Source organism: Phyllobates terribilis, unplaced genomic scaffold, assembly GCF_046119375.1.
Source record: "Phyllobates terribilis strain yellow unplaced genomic scaffold, ASM4611937v1 Scaffold_11__3_contigs__length_659146591, whole genome shotgun sequence".
Taxonomy (NCBI): Eukaryota; Metazoa; Chordata; class Amphibia; order Anura; family Dendrobatidae; genus Phyllobates; species Phyllobates terribilis.
In genome coordinates, this window is record NW_027362771.1 from 234118414 (window position 1) to 234138180 (window position 19767).

At 45.3% G+C, this 19767-nt stretch overlaps 1 protein-coding gene across 1 annotated transcript in view; it reads right to left on the reverse strand.

Annotated features, from left to right (window-relative positions):
- The window catches only part of MOV10L1 (Mov10 like RNA helicase 1), a 190710-nt gene that overhangs the window by 25188 nt on the left and 145755 nt on the right, over positions 1–19767 (reverse strand). Inside the window, exons 19-23 of the mRNA XM_073650723.1 lie at positions 18241–18340; positions 17998–18162; positions 15269–15442; positions 14957–15106; positions 1311–1418 (exon numbers count right to left, since the gene is read on the reverse strand). Of these exons, the coding sequence (XP_073506824.1) occupies positions 1311–1418; positions 14957–15106; positions 15269–15442; positions 17998–18162; positions 18241–18340 (697 nt within the window). The remainder of the gene's footprint in view (positions 1–1310; positions 1419–14956; positions 15107–15268; positions 15443–17997; positions 18163–18240; positions 18341–19767) is intronic.

Here is a 19767-nt window from a genome sequence, read left to right on the forward strand (position 1 = left end):
AGGCTTTTTTTCTTCCCCTTCCTCAAAGAGTAATAACTTTTATTTTTCCATCGATAAAGCCATATGGGTCTTATTTTTTTGAAGAACAAACTGTACTTTTCAATAGCACCATTCATTTAATGCACCTGAAAAAAGTGCGGTGAATTGCGTTCATTGTACTGTAAAAATAACCTTGCAATATGATTCTTCATGTCAGTACATCTATGGCAATGCCATTTTTGTTTTAATGATTGGAGTGGTTAAAAAAAATATTCTGAATTTTGAAAATAATTTTATTTTTGCCTGTGTTACCATTTTTTGAGACCTGTAATGTTTTCATTTTCACCTTGATGGGAGTTATGCAAGGGCTTGTTTTTGAGTGGTAAGCCAATTGTTTCATCAATAGCATTTTGGTATACATACAATTTCATCACTTCTTTCATTTATTTCATGAGTTGCAGTGACCAAAAAAACTGAAATTCTGGAGTTTTGATTTTTTTCTCTCTTTATGGCATTTACCGGTCGGGTCAATCACTTTGATACTCTGATAAATCAGACTTTTACAGATGCAGTGATACCAAATATGTTTTGTTTTAACTTTCTTTATCTTTAATAAGGGAAAAGGGGGTAATCCAAATTGTAATATATTTTTTTTCCAGATTTTTATTTTGTTTCCTTGCAATTGTGTTACAGAGGAAGCTTGTCACTGCACGCAACGGCACTGATATTTAAATGCTGCTGTCACAGATTGGCAGCGGTATTTAAGTGGTTAAGCTACAGCCATTGGATGTATGTATTACAACTGACATTTGCCTGGTATGGTGTGAGCTCGTCTTCTGACATAAAAGGCGTTGTCTGGTCTAAAATGAAAAGTCTGCAGCCTCTCTGTGTGACTGCAGCAGGAGTCACAATACAATTGTATAGAGCGAGGTCGCACCCACTAGACGGGTTCTACCCTGGAGTATGCATATCACATACCTGACCACCGTTCCTGGGGCAGACAACAGTGAATCCTTGTAAGGCACGATGCGTGCACTGGGAAGATTCACAAGTCTGCAGTCACACAGGGTGACTGCAGACATTTCATTTTTAGACCAGACAACCCCTTTAAGTCCTATGTCAGGAAATTGTTAAAGTAAATGAATACGTCAGGGGGCATATCAAACTAAGTTTCAGGTATAATGGCAAAACCCCTGATGAAGTGCTCAGCTCAGGGCAATTTCCTAGTTTGAACATGGCCTTAGATGGAAATACTTGAAAGGCTTAGCACTAAAGAAGACTAAATGAAATGATGCATAAGTAACCATCTAAACCGAGAAGCTTATACTTACCATTGAAATAATGATTACCAAAAATTCTTGACCTTGAAATTCTTCAACTGATCCCACCTTAATATCCATCAAGTCAACGGTCCGCAGTAGTGTTCGAATTTTTTCAACCTATAAAAATAAGTGAAATAACTAAATCCTGCTTTTTATTCAACAATTGCAATAGGGAAAGGGTATGAGCAGTTTACATACTACTGCACATATAATAATGCCAAGTACATGGAAAAGTACTTTATGCTTTTCTGAGAGCAGCATTAAATGGTCATAGAATCGCAGATTCAGTAGCCTGTCATTTATGCATGAAAACTGTGTCGTTCTGTGAAAAAAAAAAAAAAGAGTCCGTATACAGTGGGAAAATAAGTATTTGATTCATTGCCGATTTTGCAAGTTTTCCCACCTACAAAAAATGGAGAGTTGTGTAATTTTTATCGTAGGTACACTTTACCTGTGAGAGACAGAATCTAAAAAAAAAAGTTCCAGAAAATCACATTGTAGGATTTTTACATAATTAATTTGCATTTTATTGTATGAAATAAGTATTTGATACAATAGAAAAACAAAACTTAATATTTGGTATTGAAACTTTTGCTTGCAATTACAGACGTTTCCTGTAGTTTTTGACCAAGTTTGCACACACTGCAGCAGGGACTTTGGCCCACTCCTCCATACAGATCTTCTATAGATCTTTCAGGTTTCGGGGCTGTCGCTGGGCAACATCGAGTTTCAGCTCCCTCCAAAGATTTTCTATTGGATTCAGGTCTGGAGAATAGCTAGGCCACTGCAGGATCTTGAAATATTTCTTACAGAGCCACTCCTTAGTTGCCCTAGCTGTGTGTTTCGGATCATTATCATGCTGGAAGACCCAGCCATGACCCATCTTCAATGATCTTACTGAGGGAAGGAGGTTGTAGGCCAAAATCTTGAGATACATGACCGTATCCATCCTCCCTTGAATACGATGCAGTTGTCCTGTCCCTTTTGCAGAAAAGCACCCCCAAAGTATGATGTTTTCCCCACCATGCTTCACGGTTAGGACGCTGTTCTTGGGGTTGTACTCATCCTTCTTCCTCCAAACACGGCTAGTGGAGTGGATATCAAAAAGTTCTATTTTGGTCTCATCTGACCACGTGACCTTCTCCCATGCCTCCTCTGGATCATCCAGATGGTTATTGGCAAACTTCAAACGGGCCTGGACATGTGCTGGAGTGAGCAGGGGGACCTTGCGTGCCCTGCAGGACTTTAATCCATGACATCGTAGTGTGTTGCTAACTGTAATGTTTGAGACTCTGGTCCCACCTCTCTTCAGGTCATTGACCAGGCCCTCCTGAGTAGTTCTGGACTGATTCCTGACCTTTCTCAGAATCATCCGTACCCCACAAGGTGAGATCTTGCATGGAGCCCCAGAACGAGGAAGATTGACAGTCATCTTGTGTTTCTTCCATTTTCTACAGTTGCCTTCTCAACAAGCTGCTTGACTATTGTCCTCTAGCCCATCCCAGCCTTGTGCAGGTCTACAATTTTGTCCTTGGTGTCCTTAGACAGCTCTTTGGTCTTGGTCATGGTCATGGTGGAGAGGTTGGAGTGTGATTGATTGTGTGTGTGGACAGGTGTCTTTTATACAGGTAACAAGTTCAAACACTTAATGCAATTAATACAGGTAATGAATGCAGAGTAGGAGAGCTTCTTAAAGAAAAACTAACAGGTCTGTGAGAGTCAGAATTCTTGCTGGTTGGTAGGTGATCAAATACTTCTTTCATGCAATAAAATGCAGTTTAATTATGTAAAAATCATACAATGTGATTTTCTGGTTTTTATTTTTAGATTCTGTCTCTCACAGTTGAAGTGTACCTACAATAAAAATAACAGACCTCTCCATTCTTTGTAGGTGGGAAAACTCGCAAAATCAGCAGTGTATCAAATACTTATTTTACCCAATGTAGCGATAATAAAATAATAATTTTATTATGAACAATTATATTAAAACATACACATTATATTCATTGCTATTGCTAGGGTTTTTGCCTTCTTCTGGATCAACAGATTTAGGCATAGGGATTTTACTAATACCATTACTAGAATCACAAGAGTAATACAAAATATAAAACTAATTAAAAAATTATAAACAGGTTCATTTTAAATTGTAGTAGCGCAGTAATAATAAAAATAATATTAAAAATGGTAAAAATACATTTGTGAGGCCAAGTCCCAGTAAGTTAGTAAGTTAGCGTAGTGAGTGCAATTGGGGGACGAAAGGTTGAACTGGATGGACCTAGGTCTTTATTCAACCTATGTTACTATGTATGCTATAGATGTTAGTTTACATAAACCATAGTAAACAAAAAAGTGTTAGTTACCCATTTTGAGTCCCAGCAGCGTGCCAGTATCTATCACCAACGTGCGTTCGCGTATATAGCTTCCTCAGGGCGCAATGACTATTGCATTGCTATTATTACCATGACTCATGCTAATTGACAATTACGGTAAGTAACTGATGACTGCATACATGAGAGAGAGGCTGGTTATGTTTGAAAGGCATTACAATAGGGACTTGCATTCATATGTATTCTATGCATTTATGCAATTGGTATTTAAATATGTATTATTGCACTTTATTGCTACCTTGTAACTTGTATACCTCAATACCATCCATCTATATATAAATGAATATGGGGTGTGTTTTGTCCTTTTATTATGGATGTAGATAATACAAATATGGGTCACTGATATTATGGTTAAAGATGGAATATTATTTAAACCCTTTATGTCTCAGTCTTCTTAAAGGGGTAGTCTGGTATAAACTGAAAAGTCTGCACAGTCACTCTGTGTGACTGTAGACTTCTGAAAGTTCACAGATTAGCCGGTTTCTGAGCTGGGACCGGAGGGTATGCATGCGTTATACATTCTCCCGTCCAGTGGGCGTGGTCTTGCTAGCATTACATTTGTATGGAGCGAGGACACGTCACTAGTCTGGACACCACCTTAGCACCATACAAGTGTATGGAGAGAGTCCGCACCCACCTATATGTGACACCCCAAGGGTCTGGTTGCCACAGTGATAGAGATATTACGTCTGAGAGCAGGTGGGAGGTCTCTTGGTCAGGAATCCTATGCATGCCACACCTCCTGCCCAGTCCTGGGAGGGGAAGAACTTCCCCTATATAAAACTGGGGCTGCGGCAGGGTTAGGGAGAAAGAGCAGAGAACACAGACAGAGACACAGTCTGGTCTGTAGTGGAGCAGCTTTAGGAACAAGAAAGATCAGGAGCTCTGGGGAAGTCGTGCTAAAAGGAATCAGGGGCTGGCAGCTGTAGAGCTCGCCCTGATTGAAGAGTTACCACCGGACCCGGAGTCCGAGGCTGTGGCGACTAATCCTTACCCAGCAGCAGAAACCGACCGGCAGGGGATTTCAGGTCCTCTGGCCAAGAAACCCGAAAGCACGGTCACACGCGTGGGACCAGCACCGCCATCGTGGAGCGGAAGCCACTAGAAGGCCCCGAGTCACCGGCCATACGGGTGAGCACCACACGGTACACTCAGGGACGTGGGCTACTTTTACCCGCCTCTAGCAAGGTAGCCAGAAGAGTACAATTAGTTGGGGAGGCCTACAACTCCGCCTGGCCAGGGGAAATCCCATCTGCTCAAAGACTGACCAGGCCCCAATCGCTAGCCAGTACTCCGGGAGGGTCTATCTTTGTCACCAGTAAAGACCCTGAACTACACCGCATCGTCTCTGAGTGGTTCCTGCTACCCCCATCATCCACGTCGGCTGCCCTGAGGCCATACCCCTCCCGTTGGGGGTTATACCATCTACGCTGCACAATCGTACCACCGGCCTCAGCGGTCTGCCCTGCAGCGGCAGCTCCATAGCTGCATTCAACGGGTGGCGTAGTCGTCCAACATCTACTGCTAATACTCAGCCACACAGTTTGACTCCCTGGGCACGGACCGGGTCACCGCCACGAGACTACTACCCCCAACAGGCCCGGCTCCGGGTAGTCCCCGCGTGCGCAACGCTACACCAAGTAGGCCCAGGGGCGCGTCAACTTTTGGCGTAGTCGGCAGGATTTCGTGCCCGCAACCACCGGGTACTGCGTGCCTGAAAAAAAGACTGTTCAAACTTACCAGTGGTGAAGATTCCCGCCATCCGGCGCCATCTTCTGCCTTCTTCCCGCCATCCGCGAAGTTTTCCCGCCATCCGGCGCCATCTTCTGCCTTCTTCCCGCCATCCGTGGAGTTTTCCCGCCGTTGGACGCCATCTTGAAGATGCCGCGCGGGAAGAAGAGGGGCGTGGACTCCGAAAGCGCGCGAGAACTGAAGCCCCGCCTCACGTCCGGACGTTGCGTAAGGTCCTGGAAGGAGCCCAGTAGACGCCGACGTCACAGGAGCGCGACGGAAGGTCCTCAACCCTGACGATCCACTGCGGAGCCGCGGCCTATGGAAGAGGATCATCGCAAGGTAGGCCACGGTCCACTAGGGGGGGGAGAAAGATGTCGGATACGGAGGAGAGCTTCACTGCCTCAACCCCCGCCAGTGCCACCGCTGCTGCAGTCATGCCTTTCACCATGCCCTATATCCCGGGAGCAGCCTGGCTACCCCAGTACTCAGGGGAGTCACATACCCTGAATGACTTTAAAGAAAAGCTGGATAGCCTCTTCCAGGTGTACCCCCTCACAGAAGAGCAGAAAATGAGCATCCTGGTGGCCCAACTAACCGGGGCAGCCCAAAGGGAGGTAAAGTCCTGGCCACCTGGGAGGAGGACTGTCGCAGGGATACTAACCCGGCTGAGAGACACCTTTGATACCCGCACCTCAGCCGAGATTAAGCTTAGATTCTATGGGTGCAAGCAGCGAGCACATGAGAGTATAAGGGACTATGCACTAAACCTACAAGAGGCCCTGAGAGCCATTAAGCAGACCGACCCTGACAGCGTGGGAAACGAGGACAGGCTGTTGACCGAGCAATTTATAGAGGGACTATATTGCAATGTCCACCGAACCCAGTTGCGGGCCATAGCCTTACAGGATCCTCATCTGGACTTTGCACAGTTCAAGGACAGAGCCATCCGGGTGCTCCGAGAACCGGCACCGGGTGGCGTTGTGACCCACAGGCGCCCAGCTATCACTTACCACCAGGAGGCGGCGCCCTTGTCGGCAGGACCTGTGGGGGCTGATGCGCAGGCTTTGAACAATGACCCGGCTCCAGACCTGCACCATCAGGTCCAAGAGCTAGCTAAAAGCGTTGCTGCGCTAACCCGAACTGTGCAGTCTTTACAGGTTTCCACTCCAGGGAAGATCCAGCTGGCATCCGGACCGGAGGACATCCCGTGGCGTCGACCAAGGAGGACCCCACCGGCCAGAGGAAGACCCAGCGACCGGTACAACGAGGACGGACAACCTATCTGCCGCCGCTGCAATCAACCCGGACATATGGCAAGGTACTGTCCTTTAAACTGGCACAACCTGGGGTAGAGGGCCAACCCCCAGGAAAAAGATCACCAGGCCCATCGAACTGGCGCGACAAATATGTGGGAGGACGTCCAGTCTTGCCTGTGGTACTGGATGGCATCCCTATGAGTGCCCTACTGGACACCGGGTCACAGGTCACCACCATCCCGTACGTGCTCTTCAAGCAGTACTGGAATGACTCGGATATAACCCGCTATCCAGACGACGACTTGAGTATCATCGCCAGTAATGGTCAGCCCGTGCCACAGATCGGATTTAAAGAAATGACCATTAAAATCGGTAGAGTCGAACTGGCAGCACAGGGACTGATCATTGTAGACATTGACAAGCGCGAGAGTCACCCAAAGATAACTCTAGGAACTAATGTGATTGAAAATTGTCTTGCAGAGGTGATTTTCATTTTACAGCAGGTTGCCAAGAACGCCAGCTCCGGCCAGCAGCGAGTGCTCCAGAAAGAGATCCAGGCACTGATGCGACGGCAACAGGTGGAACTCTCCGGTGGTGAGATTGGTAGCGTAAGAATGTGTGACCCTTTCCCTATTGCCATGCCCCCGAAAAGTGAAATGATGATTTGGTGCCGGGCAGCTATTGGTCTGAGAGGTAGAAATTACCAGGCCATGGTAGAACCAGTCTACTCAGACAGTAGGCCCACCATTTTAACAGCACGGGGGGTAGTTGATGTACGCCATGGGAGGGTGCCCGTTCGTATAATAAATATCGGGAAAAGGGAAGTATACCTGCCCCGGTATGCTACGCTAGCCAAATTATATACTATCAACCAAAATTCTATACAGTCTGTGGAACCCTTGCCTCCATCTCACCCGGAGGAAGGTAACGGCTCTATGAAAATAATGGAGGATTGGTGTCAGCAACTACATTTGGGTACTGACTCCACTCCCTCCCACCAGAAACAGGGAGTCTACCGGGTGGTTCGAGAGTACGAGAGAGTGTTTAGTAAACACCCGTTAGACTTCGGGCGAGTCAAGGGGGTAGAACACCACATCCCCACGGGAGACCATCCTCCCATAAAAGAGAGGTATCGACCCGTACCCCCTGCACACTACCAACACGCCAAGGGGATGCTTAGAGACATGAAGGAGGCTGGGGTAATCAGGGATAGCTGTAGCCCCTGGGCAGCTCCACTAGTCTTGGTCAAAAAGAAAGACAACACCATGAGAATGTGTGTAGATTACCGGAAAATTAACCGTATCACACACAAAGATGCGTACCCCTTACCAAGAATAGAGGAGTCTTTGGCTGCTTTAAAATCTGCTAACTTCTTCTCCACCTTGGATCTCACTAGCGGGTACTGGCAGGTTCCTGTAGCAGAGGCGGACCGGGAGAAGACCGCATTCACCACCCCGATGGGACTTAGCGAGTTTACCTGCATGCCGTTCGGACTCTGCAACGCACCAGGAACCTTCCAGCGATTGATGGAATGCTGTCTGGGACACCGAAACTTTGAGACGGTCCTGTTATACCTGGACGATGTCATCGTCTATTCCAAGACCTACGAGGACCACCTGAAACACCTGGCGGAAGTGTTCGAAGCTCTGGCAAGTTACGGCCTAAAGGTGAAACCCTCCAAGTGTCACCTCCTGAAGCCAAAGGTGCAGTACCTGGGACACGTGGTGAGTGCTGACGGAGTGGCTCCCGACCCTGATAAGATCACCGCAATTAAGGAATGGCCAAGCCCCTCCAGCGTAAAGGAAGTGAGGCAGTTCCTCGGGTTGGTAGGCTACTACCGAAGGTTCATTCCCGGTTTCACCAAAAAGGCAGCTCCTATGCAGGACCTCCTGATAGGCCAGTCCAGGAAGGCCAAGAACCAGAAGCCACCCTTCAGATTGGAGAAGCTGGAAGAAGAGTCCTTCCGCCAGCTGAAGATGGCCCTCACGGGGGATGAAATCCTGGCGTACCCTGATTATAGCCAGCCCTTTATCCTCTACACCGACGCCAGTAACATCGGGCTAGGAGCCGTACGGTCCCAGATCCAGCAGGGGAAGGAACGGGTAATTGCTTACGCCAGCCGAAAACTGCGACCCACCGAAAGAAACCCTGAGAATTACAGCTCATTTAAGCTAGAGTTCCTGGCAGTGGTGTGGGCAGTCACCGAACGCTTTAAGCACTACCTCGCTGCTTCCCGGTTCACCGTGTACACGGATAACAACCCGTTGACACACCTGGACACTGCAAGACTCGGTGCCCTAGAGCAGAGATGGATGGCCCGCTTGTCCAACTATGAGTTTACAATCAAATACCGGGCAGGACGCTCCAATAAAAACGCGGACGCCCTGTCCAGGATGCCGAACCTACCGGACGTAGGGGAAGATTCAGAGGAACTGGAAGAAGTTGAACTCCCCGCGTTCCACCGTCATGGGACTATCCAGTATTCCCACAGTGTAAGGAGTAAGCAATCCGCTACGTTCAACCCATTACCTCATTACAACTGGGCGGAGACGCAAGACAGTGACCCTGCCGTCCGACTGGTAAAGGAGATGCTGACTCGGCCAGATGCACGCCTTGACCCAGACGCTCCGGAGGAAGCCAAGCAACTGTGGGCTGAGAAGAGTCGACTGTTCCTTTACAAGGGGAAGTTGTGCCGCAGAATGGTTAACTCCCGGACGCATGAACTAATCTGGCAAGTAGTGGTGCCAAGAAGAGACGCAGCTATGGTGATGGAGGCATACCACGACGGAGCTGGGCACTTCGGATGGAAGAAGCTGGAGTTCCTGCTGCGCGGGCGGTTCCATTGGGTAGGCATGAGAGGAACCATCGAGAGGTGGTGCAGAGACTGTGGCCCATGCAACCTAAGAAGGAAGGACCGTGCCAGCCAGAAGACTCCCCTGCAGTCCATCATCACCAGACAGCCGTTGGAACTGGTAGCCTTGGATCATGTAAAACTGACCCCAAGCAGAAGTGACTACGTCTACGCGTTAACCATCGTGGATCACTACTCCCGGTTCTTGGTTATCGTCCCCGTCAAGGACTTAACGGCTCAAACAGCAGCTAGAGCTTTCCAGCAGCACTTCTGCCGTCCGCACGGATACCCGGAGCAGGTGCTGACGGACCAGGGGCCTGCCTTTGAAGCGGAAGTCTTCCAGGAGTTCTGCACCCTGTATGGCTGCCGGAAGATTAGAACAACACCCTATCACCCGCAGACTAATGGACTTTGTGAGAAAATGAACCAGGTGGTGATAGATCTTCTGAAAACATTGCCCCTGGAAGAACGTAGTCTGTGGCCTGAAAAGCTGCCCGACCTGGTGGACCTATACAACCACATCCCTGTAGGTTCCACCAACTGTACCCCGGCTTACCTAATGAGGGCAAGACCTGGTAAGCTTCCTGTTGATCTGGAGATGGGAGTCCTGACACCCGAGGACACTTCACCAGAAGCAGACTGGGACACAGAGAGGCAGCAGCAGTACCGGAAAGTACAGGAGAGCGTGGAGCGAAGTCTCTGTCAAGCTAGGGAAAGACAAGAGAAAACTTACAACCAGTATGCTCCCGCTGTTCCCCTGGTGCCCGGAGAGCAGGTCTTGAAGAGGAAAAGACGGCTCCACAAGTTGGACGACCAGTGGGAGAAGGACCCGTACACCGTACTGCCCTCAAGCCACGACAACCCAAAGATCTGTACAATTAGTAAAGACGGAGGGGAAACCACAGCCATTGTATCCCGGGATCACCTGAAGAAGTGTCCCGAACAGCTACGGAACCCTGAAGAGGAACAAGAAGACCCTCGACCCGTAGAGGAAAGGGAAGATATGATTAGTACTGTGCTTGGAGACTTCCCTCGGTCTTCGACTCAAGTCAATGGTGCTGTTGTGGTACCCGTCCTCACGTTCCTCCAACCAGCATCCCAAGTGCCTACGGAGACACAGGTAGAGCTGGAAGAACAGCCGGTCCAGGAGGCAGAAGACCCCACACAAGCAGACCAGGAGAATCAACCCTCTGCTTATAGTGAGCCTGCCATACCCCTAGTGAGCCAAAGAGTCTGTAGACGGCTGCCCAGTTTACCCTTGACAGCTCCTATACCCTGTAGCTCAGGACCAGTCAGCCAGCTCCGTAGGTCCACTAGGGTCACTAGAGGCCAGTTGCCCGTACGGTGGAGGATCTAAATGTTCAAGCTATTTTATTAATGTTTACCTGTTTATTGTTGCTCGTGTATAATTTTGTGTTTCTAGTTATTTGTAGGAGTCTTTGGTGGATTTACCGGGAATCCTTTTTGCATATAGTTGGAGCGTAACCCAGGATGGACTAAAAGACTGATAAGGACTCGGGGCAGGACAGGCCCCTACCTGGTTACGTCTCCCTGTTTTTGGTGAAATGGACACCCTTGTTTTCTTGAAAAACTGCACCCGGTTGCGAACACGCCGTGACCATCCTAATGTTTTTCTTTATTGCGTTGTTTCTGTTTGTAATTTGTTATGTTACAAAAATATGTTTAGTCCCGGAGTACTAAATTTCACTAGGGGGGAATGTGACACCCCAGGGGTCTGGTTGCCACAGTGATAGAGATATTACGTCTGAGAGCAGGTGGGAGGTCTCTTGGTCAGGAATCCTATGCATGCCACACCTCCTGCCCAGTCCTGGGAGGGGAAGAACTTCCCCTATATAAAACTGGGGCTGAGGCAGGGTTAGGGAGAAAGAGCAGAGAACACAGACAGAGACACAGTCTGGTCTGTAGTGGAGCAGCTTTAGGAACAAGAAAGATCAGGAGCTCTGGGGAAGTCGTGCTAAAAGGAATCAGGGGCTGGCAGCTGTAGAGCTCGCCCTGATTGAAGAGTTACCACCGGACCCGGAGTCCGAGGCTGTGGGGACTAATCCTTACCCAGCAGCAGTAACCGACCGGCAGGGGATTTCAGGTCCTCTGGCCAAGAAACCCGAAGGCACGGCCACACGCGTGGGACCAGCACCGCCATCGTGGAGCGGAAGCCACTAGAAGGCCCCGAGTCACCGGCCATACGGGTGAGCACCACACGGTACACTCAGGGACGTGGGCTACTTTTACCCGCCTCTAGCAAGGTAGCCAGAAGAGTACAATTAGTTGGGGAGGCCTACAACTCCACCTGGCCAGGGGAAATCCCATCTGCTCAAAGACTGACCAGGCCCCAATCGCTAGCCAGTACTCTGGGAGGGTCTATCTTTGTCACCAGTAAAGACCCTGAACTACACCGCATCGTCTCTGAGTGGTTCCTGCTACCCCCATCATCCACGTCGGCTGCCCTGAGGCCATACCCCTCCCGTTGGGGGTTATACCATCTACGCTGCACAATCGTACCACCGGCCTCAGCGGTCTGCCCTGCAGCGGCAGCTCCATAGCTGCATTCAACGGGTGGCGTAGTTGTCCAACATCTACTGCTAATACTCAGCCACACAGTTTGACTCCCTGGGCACGGACCGGGTCACCGCCACGAGACTACTACCCCCAACAGGCCCGGCTCCGGGTAGTCCCCACGTGCGCAACGCTACACCAAGTAGGCCCAGGGGCGCGACATATACATACCCTCCGGTCCTAGCTCATAAACCGGAGAATCCCTGCAGCGCACAGTGCATTCTCTGGGGGAATTCATAAGGTTGCAGTCACACAGAGTGACTGCAGACTTATCAATTTGGGCCGGACAACCCCTTTAATGCTGTGATTCAAACACACATACTAATTAATTGATATTATAGGACATTACATAGTTATATTCATGTGCTTTGATGTACATTTCTAATGTACTGTAATCCATTTTTTGTTGCATGTAGCTAACCAGCTATTTACTAGGATATTTTCATTAAATGAATATGATATGTGTATGTTTTTAGTATAATGGTCTATAATACAATTGTTATTTTATCATAGCTAAATGGACTCTTTGCGCTCCTTTTCCTTCGTATACATTTTTGTACGTCTCTATGCCTACAGGTTTTTGATACTTATTCCCGACATGTTAATCTGGCAGTATTTAAGGGGTGTCTGTTAGGTGCAGCTTGATGCAAGTGATATGAACTTAAAGGGAATTTGTCAGCAGGTTTTTGCTATCTCATCTCAGAGCAGCATGATGTAGGCAAAGAGAAGCTGAATCCAATGATGTATCACTTAGATTACTGGGAGCAGCTGTTCTGACAGAGTTTTTAGATGCAGCAGAGCTGAGAAAGCTAACCCCCCCCCACACCAGGCTCTGTATATAGAATGTCCATAGACAGTGAGCTGAGTATCACAGGAGGGGGCGGGGTCAGAGTAGTATGCACACACTGCTATAGTCTGGACAATGATAATTACCAGGCAATAAAACCTTTGTGTAAGTAAACAACAGCACAAAGCCTGACTTGTGACACATCGTTGAAATCTATGTTTTAACCTCTACATCATGCTGTCCTCAGAATACATAGCAAAACAGCAGGTGGACAGGGGAAGCACCACCTCAAAAATATGCTGACTTTCAAGGTCACAGTTTTTACATTGAGCTGCAACTAATATATTTTAGATTCTATTTACAAAAATGACAAACCACTAAACCACTGTGACTGTCACATCTTCATGTTTCCCTCAGAAAGGTGCCCAAAACAGTTAATGTCGACAGTGGCTCTCAGGTGGTTTCTAAAAATATTTGACAATCAATGTGGGATCTACACGGGTCTAGTTAAGAAAAACAAAAGAGCTGTGGTACTTTCGGGAGAGCCATTGCCTCTTGACTGCAATAAGCAATATAATTAAAATTTCCAGAAGAGTATTGCATGGCCTATATGAGCCCTTACGAAGCTTTAAACCTTAGACCACCTGTCCGAGCCTCTCACTCAGGCAAACCAGATCTCTTGCTTTGCACTGATGAGGGGCCAACATCCCTAAACGCGTCTACAAATGGAGTTTCTGATTTGGCTTCTTATCCTAAGTCATGTGGCAATGACATGTAAGGGATCACTACCTCCAATGGCACCAGAGGTCCTGTTATTTTTCTCTATGAAGAGGCTATTTGCATAAGCAATATGATGTGGTCCAAGTTTCTTGTATCAGTGTCTTGTACTGCAGTGCCACAGCTTTCCAAACGCCATAGTAAATGCACCAGCATAACACACCACACTGTCAGTACCCAGACGCACGTTTCTCTTTAGCTTAAAACAAAACACGTGTTGCGGGTACTGGGCAGTGTGGTGTGTTATAGTGGTGCATTTAATATGGCACTTGCTGGTGGGTATGGGTGTCATTGCACTTTAATAAGTTTGAAGGGTTTGTTGTGGTTATGTATTGCCATTTATACTTATTTATCATTTGGACTTTTTTGTGAGGTCATTTAATGAATTAAGATTTTTATCTTTTCATACAACTATGTCTTTGGTTCCCTGATCATACTGGTCATCTTGTGCATTGGTTTATACTTTCCCCCTCATTTTTTAACTAAGCTACTATGTTCGTTATTTATTATGCTTTTGCCATAATGTAATTTACTATTGACCACATTGCCTTTTTATTTTCCGCGTTTTATGGGGTGTTTTTAGATATATTTTTTGTCTTTCATTTTTGTGTAACGTAAATAATAAAATTATATTTAGGTTTACGTTTTTTTTGGTTATTTTTCATTATTTTTTATGAGTTAATTATAGGTTCATATATGTATTGGGGAACTTTATCAATAAGTGTTATTGGTTGTTCATTTTAGCATGGGTCTTTTGATACAATTTTGGTTAACAACTATTTCATATTTTCTAACTGGGAAAGCTTGTGCTATTATGAAGTGGTCAGCGGCTGCTACATCCTGAAAGCTACAGAGCACATCTCCTGTACCATCCTAAAAGTAATTGAAACACAGCTCTGCATTCAGCCAAGTGCGGAACACATGGGAAAACTGCCTGGAATCTACCGATTAATTTGAACACATGAAGTACTCGCTCTATTTTTTTGTCATAGCTTTTAATGAAGCAGTAGTCATGTGATGCTGCTCTACTCAGCAGTGGACATGATAAGGTGAGGGTCTCAGCAGTAGGACCACCAGTGTTGCTTTCCCTATGGATAGGTAATAAATTGTGATCTTCGTACAACACCTTTAAATTATCCTGCACATAAACTTCCAAGAACCAAGTAGTCATATGCTGCCCAATATCTTTGCCCTATGACTGCCGCCACTTTAATTTGACAATCTCTTCACCAATCAGGGTTTAATGTAATGAATGATTGTTTATATAGATGTAATAACACATACAGTACCTGTTTCCGGTATGGTGTAATCACTCCAATGTCTCTGGCAGACACTGATGTGGTGACATGTTTAGCAAGTATGCAGGAGTATCTCATGACCTGCACGGCTTCTGATGGATTGAACCAGGATGGGTTGCTTCCTTCACGCATTTCTGTTCCCTGTAGACAAAAATTCTCTAATGATGAAATGGCTCAGGATTCGTTTTTTAGAGCTGAAACAATCAACAAGCAAAGCAAGAAAAAAGATCTCGAACACCGATTTCTAAAGAAATGTCACATCTAATATTACTGTACAATATTAAAATGGAAGGGCTTACATACCCGGACACCATGGAAAATTAAAGGAAAACCTCTTTTAGGCAACTTGTCCCATCTCAGGAGCCGGTTAACAACAGTTGGATCTGCACAGACTTCCAGTTCCTTATGATAGAACAGCTTGGATGGGAGATGAAGCAGAACTGCATGTGATCTGTAGTTCTTCATCAGTTTTGTTATCTTTTAATAAGTTAAAAGGTCAAATAAAATTAACATTGGTATAAGCATATTGAAAGAGTAAATGTCATTTTAAAGTTTTTAAATATATGGTACACGCAAAAATAAGAAACATATACCTGTATATCTATGCATACACACACACACACACACACACACACACACACACACACACACACACACACACACACAGTTGTGCTCAAAAGTTTACATACCCCAAAATAATTTTTCCTTTCTTGGCCTTGTGTCAGAGAATATGAATGATGACACAAAACCTTTATCTCCACTCAGGGTTATTGGTTGGGTGAAGCCATTTATTGTCAAACTACTGTGTTTTCTCTTAATCTTAATGACAACCAAAAACATCTAAATGACCCTGATCAAAAGTTCACATACTCCAGTTCTTAATACCGTGTATTTCACCCTCTAAAATCAATGACAGCTTGAAGTCTTTAGTGCTAGCTGTGGATGAGGTTCTTTATTTTCTCAGATGGTAAAGCCGCCCATTCTTCTTTGCAAAAAGCCTCCAGTTCCTGTAAATTCCTGGGCTGTTTAGCATGAACTGATTGCTTGAGATCTCCCCAGAGTGGCTCAATGATATTGAGGTCAGGAGACCGAGATGGCCACTCCAGAACCTTTACTTTGCTCTGTTGTAGCCAATGACAGGTCGACTTGGCCTTGTGTTTTGGATCGTTGTCATGTTGGAACGTCCAAGTACATCCCATGCGCAGCTTCCGGGCTGATGAGTGCAAATTTGCCTCCAGTATTTCCTGATAACGTGCTGCATTCATCTTCCCTTCAACTTTTACCAAGTTTCCTGTGCCTTTGTAGCTCACACATCCCCAAAACATCAGCGATCCACCTCCGTGATTTACTGTAAGAATGGTGTTCCTTTCATCATTGACCTCGTTTATGGTTGTGGCCAAAAAGTTCAATTTTGGTCTCATCACTTCAAATTACCTTGTTCCAGAAGTTTTGATGCTTGTCTCTGCTGTTTGACGTATTGTAGGCGAGATACTTTGTGGCATTTGCGCAGTAATAGCTTTCTTCTGGCGACTCGACTATGCAGCCCATTTTTCTTCAAGTACCTACTTATTGTGCATCTTGAAACAGCCACACCGCTAGTTTTCAGAGAGTCCTGAATTTCAGCTGATGTTATTTGTGGGTTTTAGTTTGCATCCTGAACAATTTTCCTGGCAGTTGAGGCCAAAATTTTTGTTGGTCTACCTAACCGTGGTTTGGTTTTTACAGAGCCCCTGATTTTCCATTTGTTAATCACAGTTTGAACACTGCTGACTGGCCTTATCAATTCCTTGGAAATTTTTTTGTATCCCTTTCCTGTGTTATACAGTTCAACTATCTTTTCCCATAGATCCGTTGACAATTCTTTGGCTTTCCCCATGACTCACAATCCAGAAACGTCAGTGGCTGGATGCAAGAGTCTGTCTGGATCCCAGAAACTCACTCAGGTTTTATGCACACGCACTGATAACAAGCAAACAGGTCACAGGTGAGGATGTTAGCTTTAGTAGCCACTCAAACCCATTTGTGTCAAATTCTGTGCATGTTATCAGGCCAAAATCACCAGGGTATGTGAACTTTTGATCAGGGTCATTTGGATATTTTTGGTTGTCATTAAGATTTAAAAAGAGAAAACACAGTAGTTTGACAATAAATGGCTTCACCCAACCAAAAACCGTGAGTGGAGAAAAAGTTTTTTGGTTATCATTCATAGCCTCTGAATTAAGGCCAAGAAAGGAAAAATCCAAGAACGCAGAATGTCAGTATCGGCCTCTAACTCCTCCACCTCCCCAGAGAATTTTAAAAGCACAGACTTGAGGGGCTGGAAAGGTGCACCGAGCCCTTAGCCACGCCAAAGGTGCACAGAAGCCTCCTCATTTACATATGTAATAAATGTGTTATATAGAAAAACTGTATTATTAAAATCTACAGTGCAGTGTGATTTTTATAGAGGTTAAGTCCCATATATGAAAGTCTAAATAGTTCAAGTTCAGTTATGGAGGGGGGGGTGAAAGACTCCCTTTAATTAGAGCAAAAAAGCAATGCAAGAGATTTATGAAAACTATTACAGTTGCCACAGTGTGCATAAAAAGGTTTTTTTTTAAAGTAAACAACCCCTTTAATACCTCTTGTTTATGTTCACATATGATGCTTTGAACTTACAGGCTGTGAATCTGGGGCAGCACTAAGCAAAAAAATTACAATGAAAAAATGTCCCATGATTAATGCGGGGTGTAATATAGTCATGGAGACCGAGTAAGGAACTAAGTTACTAAATACAAAAGTACATTTTCTACTCAGATTGCCTACTGGTAGTTGCATGACAACATCAATGCATTTGGTTAAATCCACAAAAGTTCCTGACAGAAATGTCAGCAGAATCTGTAAGTAATCCAGCCTGTTTTTGCTGCTGCCGCTTGAAGTGGCCATATATAACAGAAGACATTTGAAATGTTTTACACATATAGACTAAAGGTGCTTTTTGCTATCGTTTTTTTTTTTCTGGAAGGTCTCCTGTAAGCTTTGGCATTACATACCAACAAAGGGTTGTAGTTTCCACAAGCTCCATACGCTTCTTCATCCCTTAAGTAGATTGGAAGTGTCATGAGCCTTTCAAGCAATGATATACTAAGCCCATGTGCCAAAGCAATTCTAGACTTTATCACTGGTCCAAGCTGCATAGGATCTCCTGAAAGAATGATCTGTGACAGTAGAGTGTGTTTGTAAAAACAATCTCTGATATAATAGTACTAAAGTTGTTTTTTTGTAAGTCTTCTTACCTGGCCAGTGACTTCTGATACTAAACCCAGAGGTATGAGACACTCCGGCTCAGTGGCTTGTCCAGCTTCATCAACTATTACATGAGTGAAGTGTCCAACTCTGTCATAATTTAAGATAACAGCATTCAGTTACACTTTTTGCATTTCTTTGTAAACAGCTAAAACTATACGTAGGCAATAAAGCCATAAGAAATAAGCAAATCCTCAGGATCCCCCTAGATATCGATTTCTTTTTCTGGTGGTGAAGGTCTCTTCTTCCTGTAGGAAAAATCATCTCAATGCAAAGACTTCTTTCTGGACTAGGGTTAATGTACTGCAGCCAACCAAAAGAAGCATATGACCGTATAAAACATGGGAAAGTGACATAAGAAAAGTATGTCTGTGAGGAGAATTAAGGCAGGTTTTCAGACTTCTTCAGACTTCCATCAGGTTCTGCAGGTAAGCTGGTGTTACTGATCATAGCTGTACCCCAAGGATCTGAGCTAAAGAGAAGCTTAGTAGCCAGCACTGTAGAAGATAAATACTCAATGTACTAATGTTTTCTTGCACTCAATATAATTTTCTTTCCACATATTAAAAAGTGCAAGGGAAAACAAAACAAAAAAAACCCTTCATTTAACTACTCCTGGACAGTTGACAGACTATAAACGTCCAGGTGGTCAACACTATACTTTGCGCTGACGTTCTAAAAGGTCAGTGCAAAGTAAGCAGCTTGCATAAGATTGTGCAGCTGTGGGGTTAGAAAGCTGGGTGACTCCCCTCAGAGAAGGCAGACATTATTTATCCTGATATCTCTTGTACACAAGCTAAACAAGCGATTTTGTATACAGATTAGGTAGCACTGTCAGTGCTCCCTTCTCCACACCTTCTCCAGAGAGGGAACTGGAGGTGCTGGTTCCTAGGAAACACATTCAACTCTGCTATGCAGACAGAAGGCTGAATTTCCACTGTTACTGGGGCTAATATACCAGCCCTAGTTACAGGGAAAATCAGCAATAAAAATAATATAATATTAAAATCCCTTTAAGATGTTATGGGGGGCACAGTGTGTAAAATAAATGGAAACAAATACACCACCATACTGAATTGCGGTTTCTAGCCTTGCCCCATTTAACAAAAAGTAAGACCAGTAAATAAAATTAAATTCTACAGAAAAGGGAAATGCAATGTAAAATGTTTTATAGCGGTCCTTTGAGGTCATAAAAAAAAAATAAATAAAAGGAGGAATTTAAAAAGGACATAAAAATAAGGCCCCATGTATCCCATAGGGAAAAAAAAGCTTTGGTATTGGCGGTTGCAGCAGAAGGCAAGCTATGAGATACAGCTCTGCTCCTGTCGCTGATCTTGACTGTTTATTGAAAGCACCCATTAGATCAGCCTACCTAAAATGTACAGTGCCTACAAGTAGTATTCAACCCCCTGCAGATTTAGCTGGTTGACACATGCGGAATTAACTTGGCATTGTGACATTTGTACTGTAGATCAGCCTGGAAGTGGGAAATGCACTGCAGCAAATTTTGTTTTTGT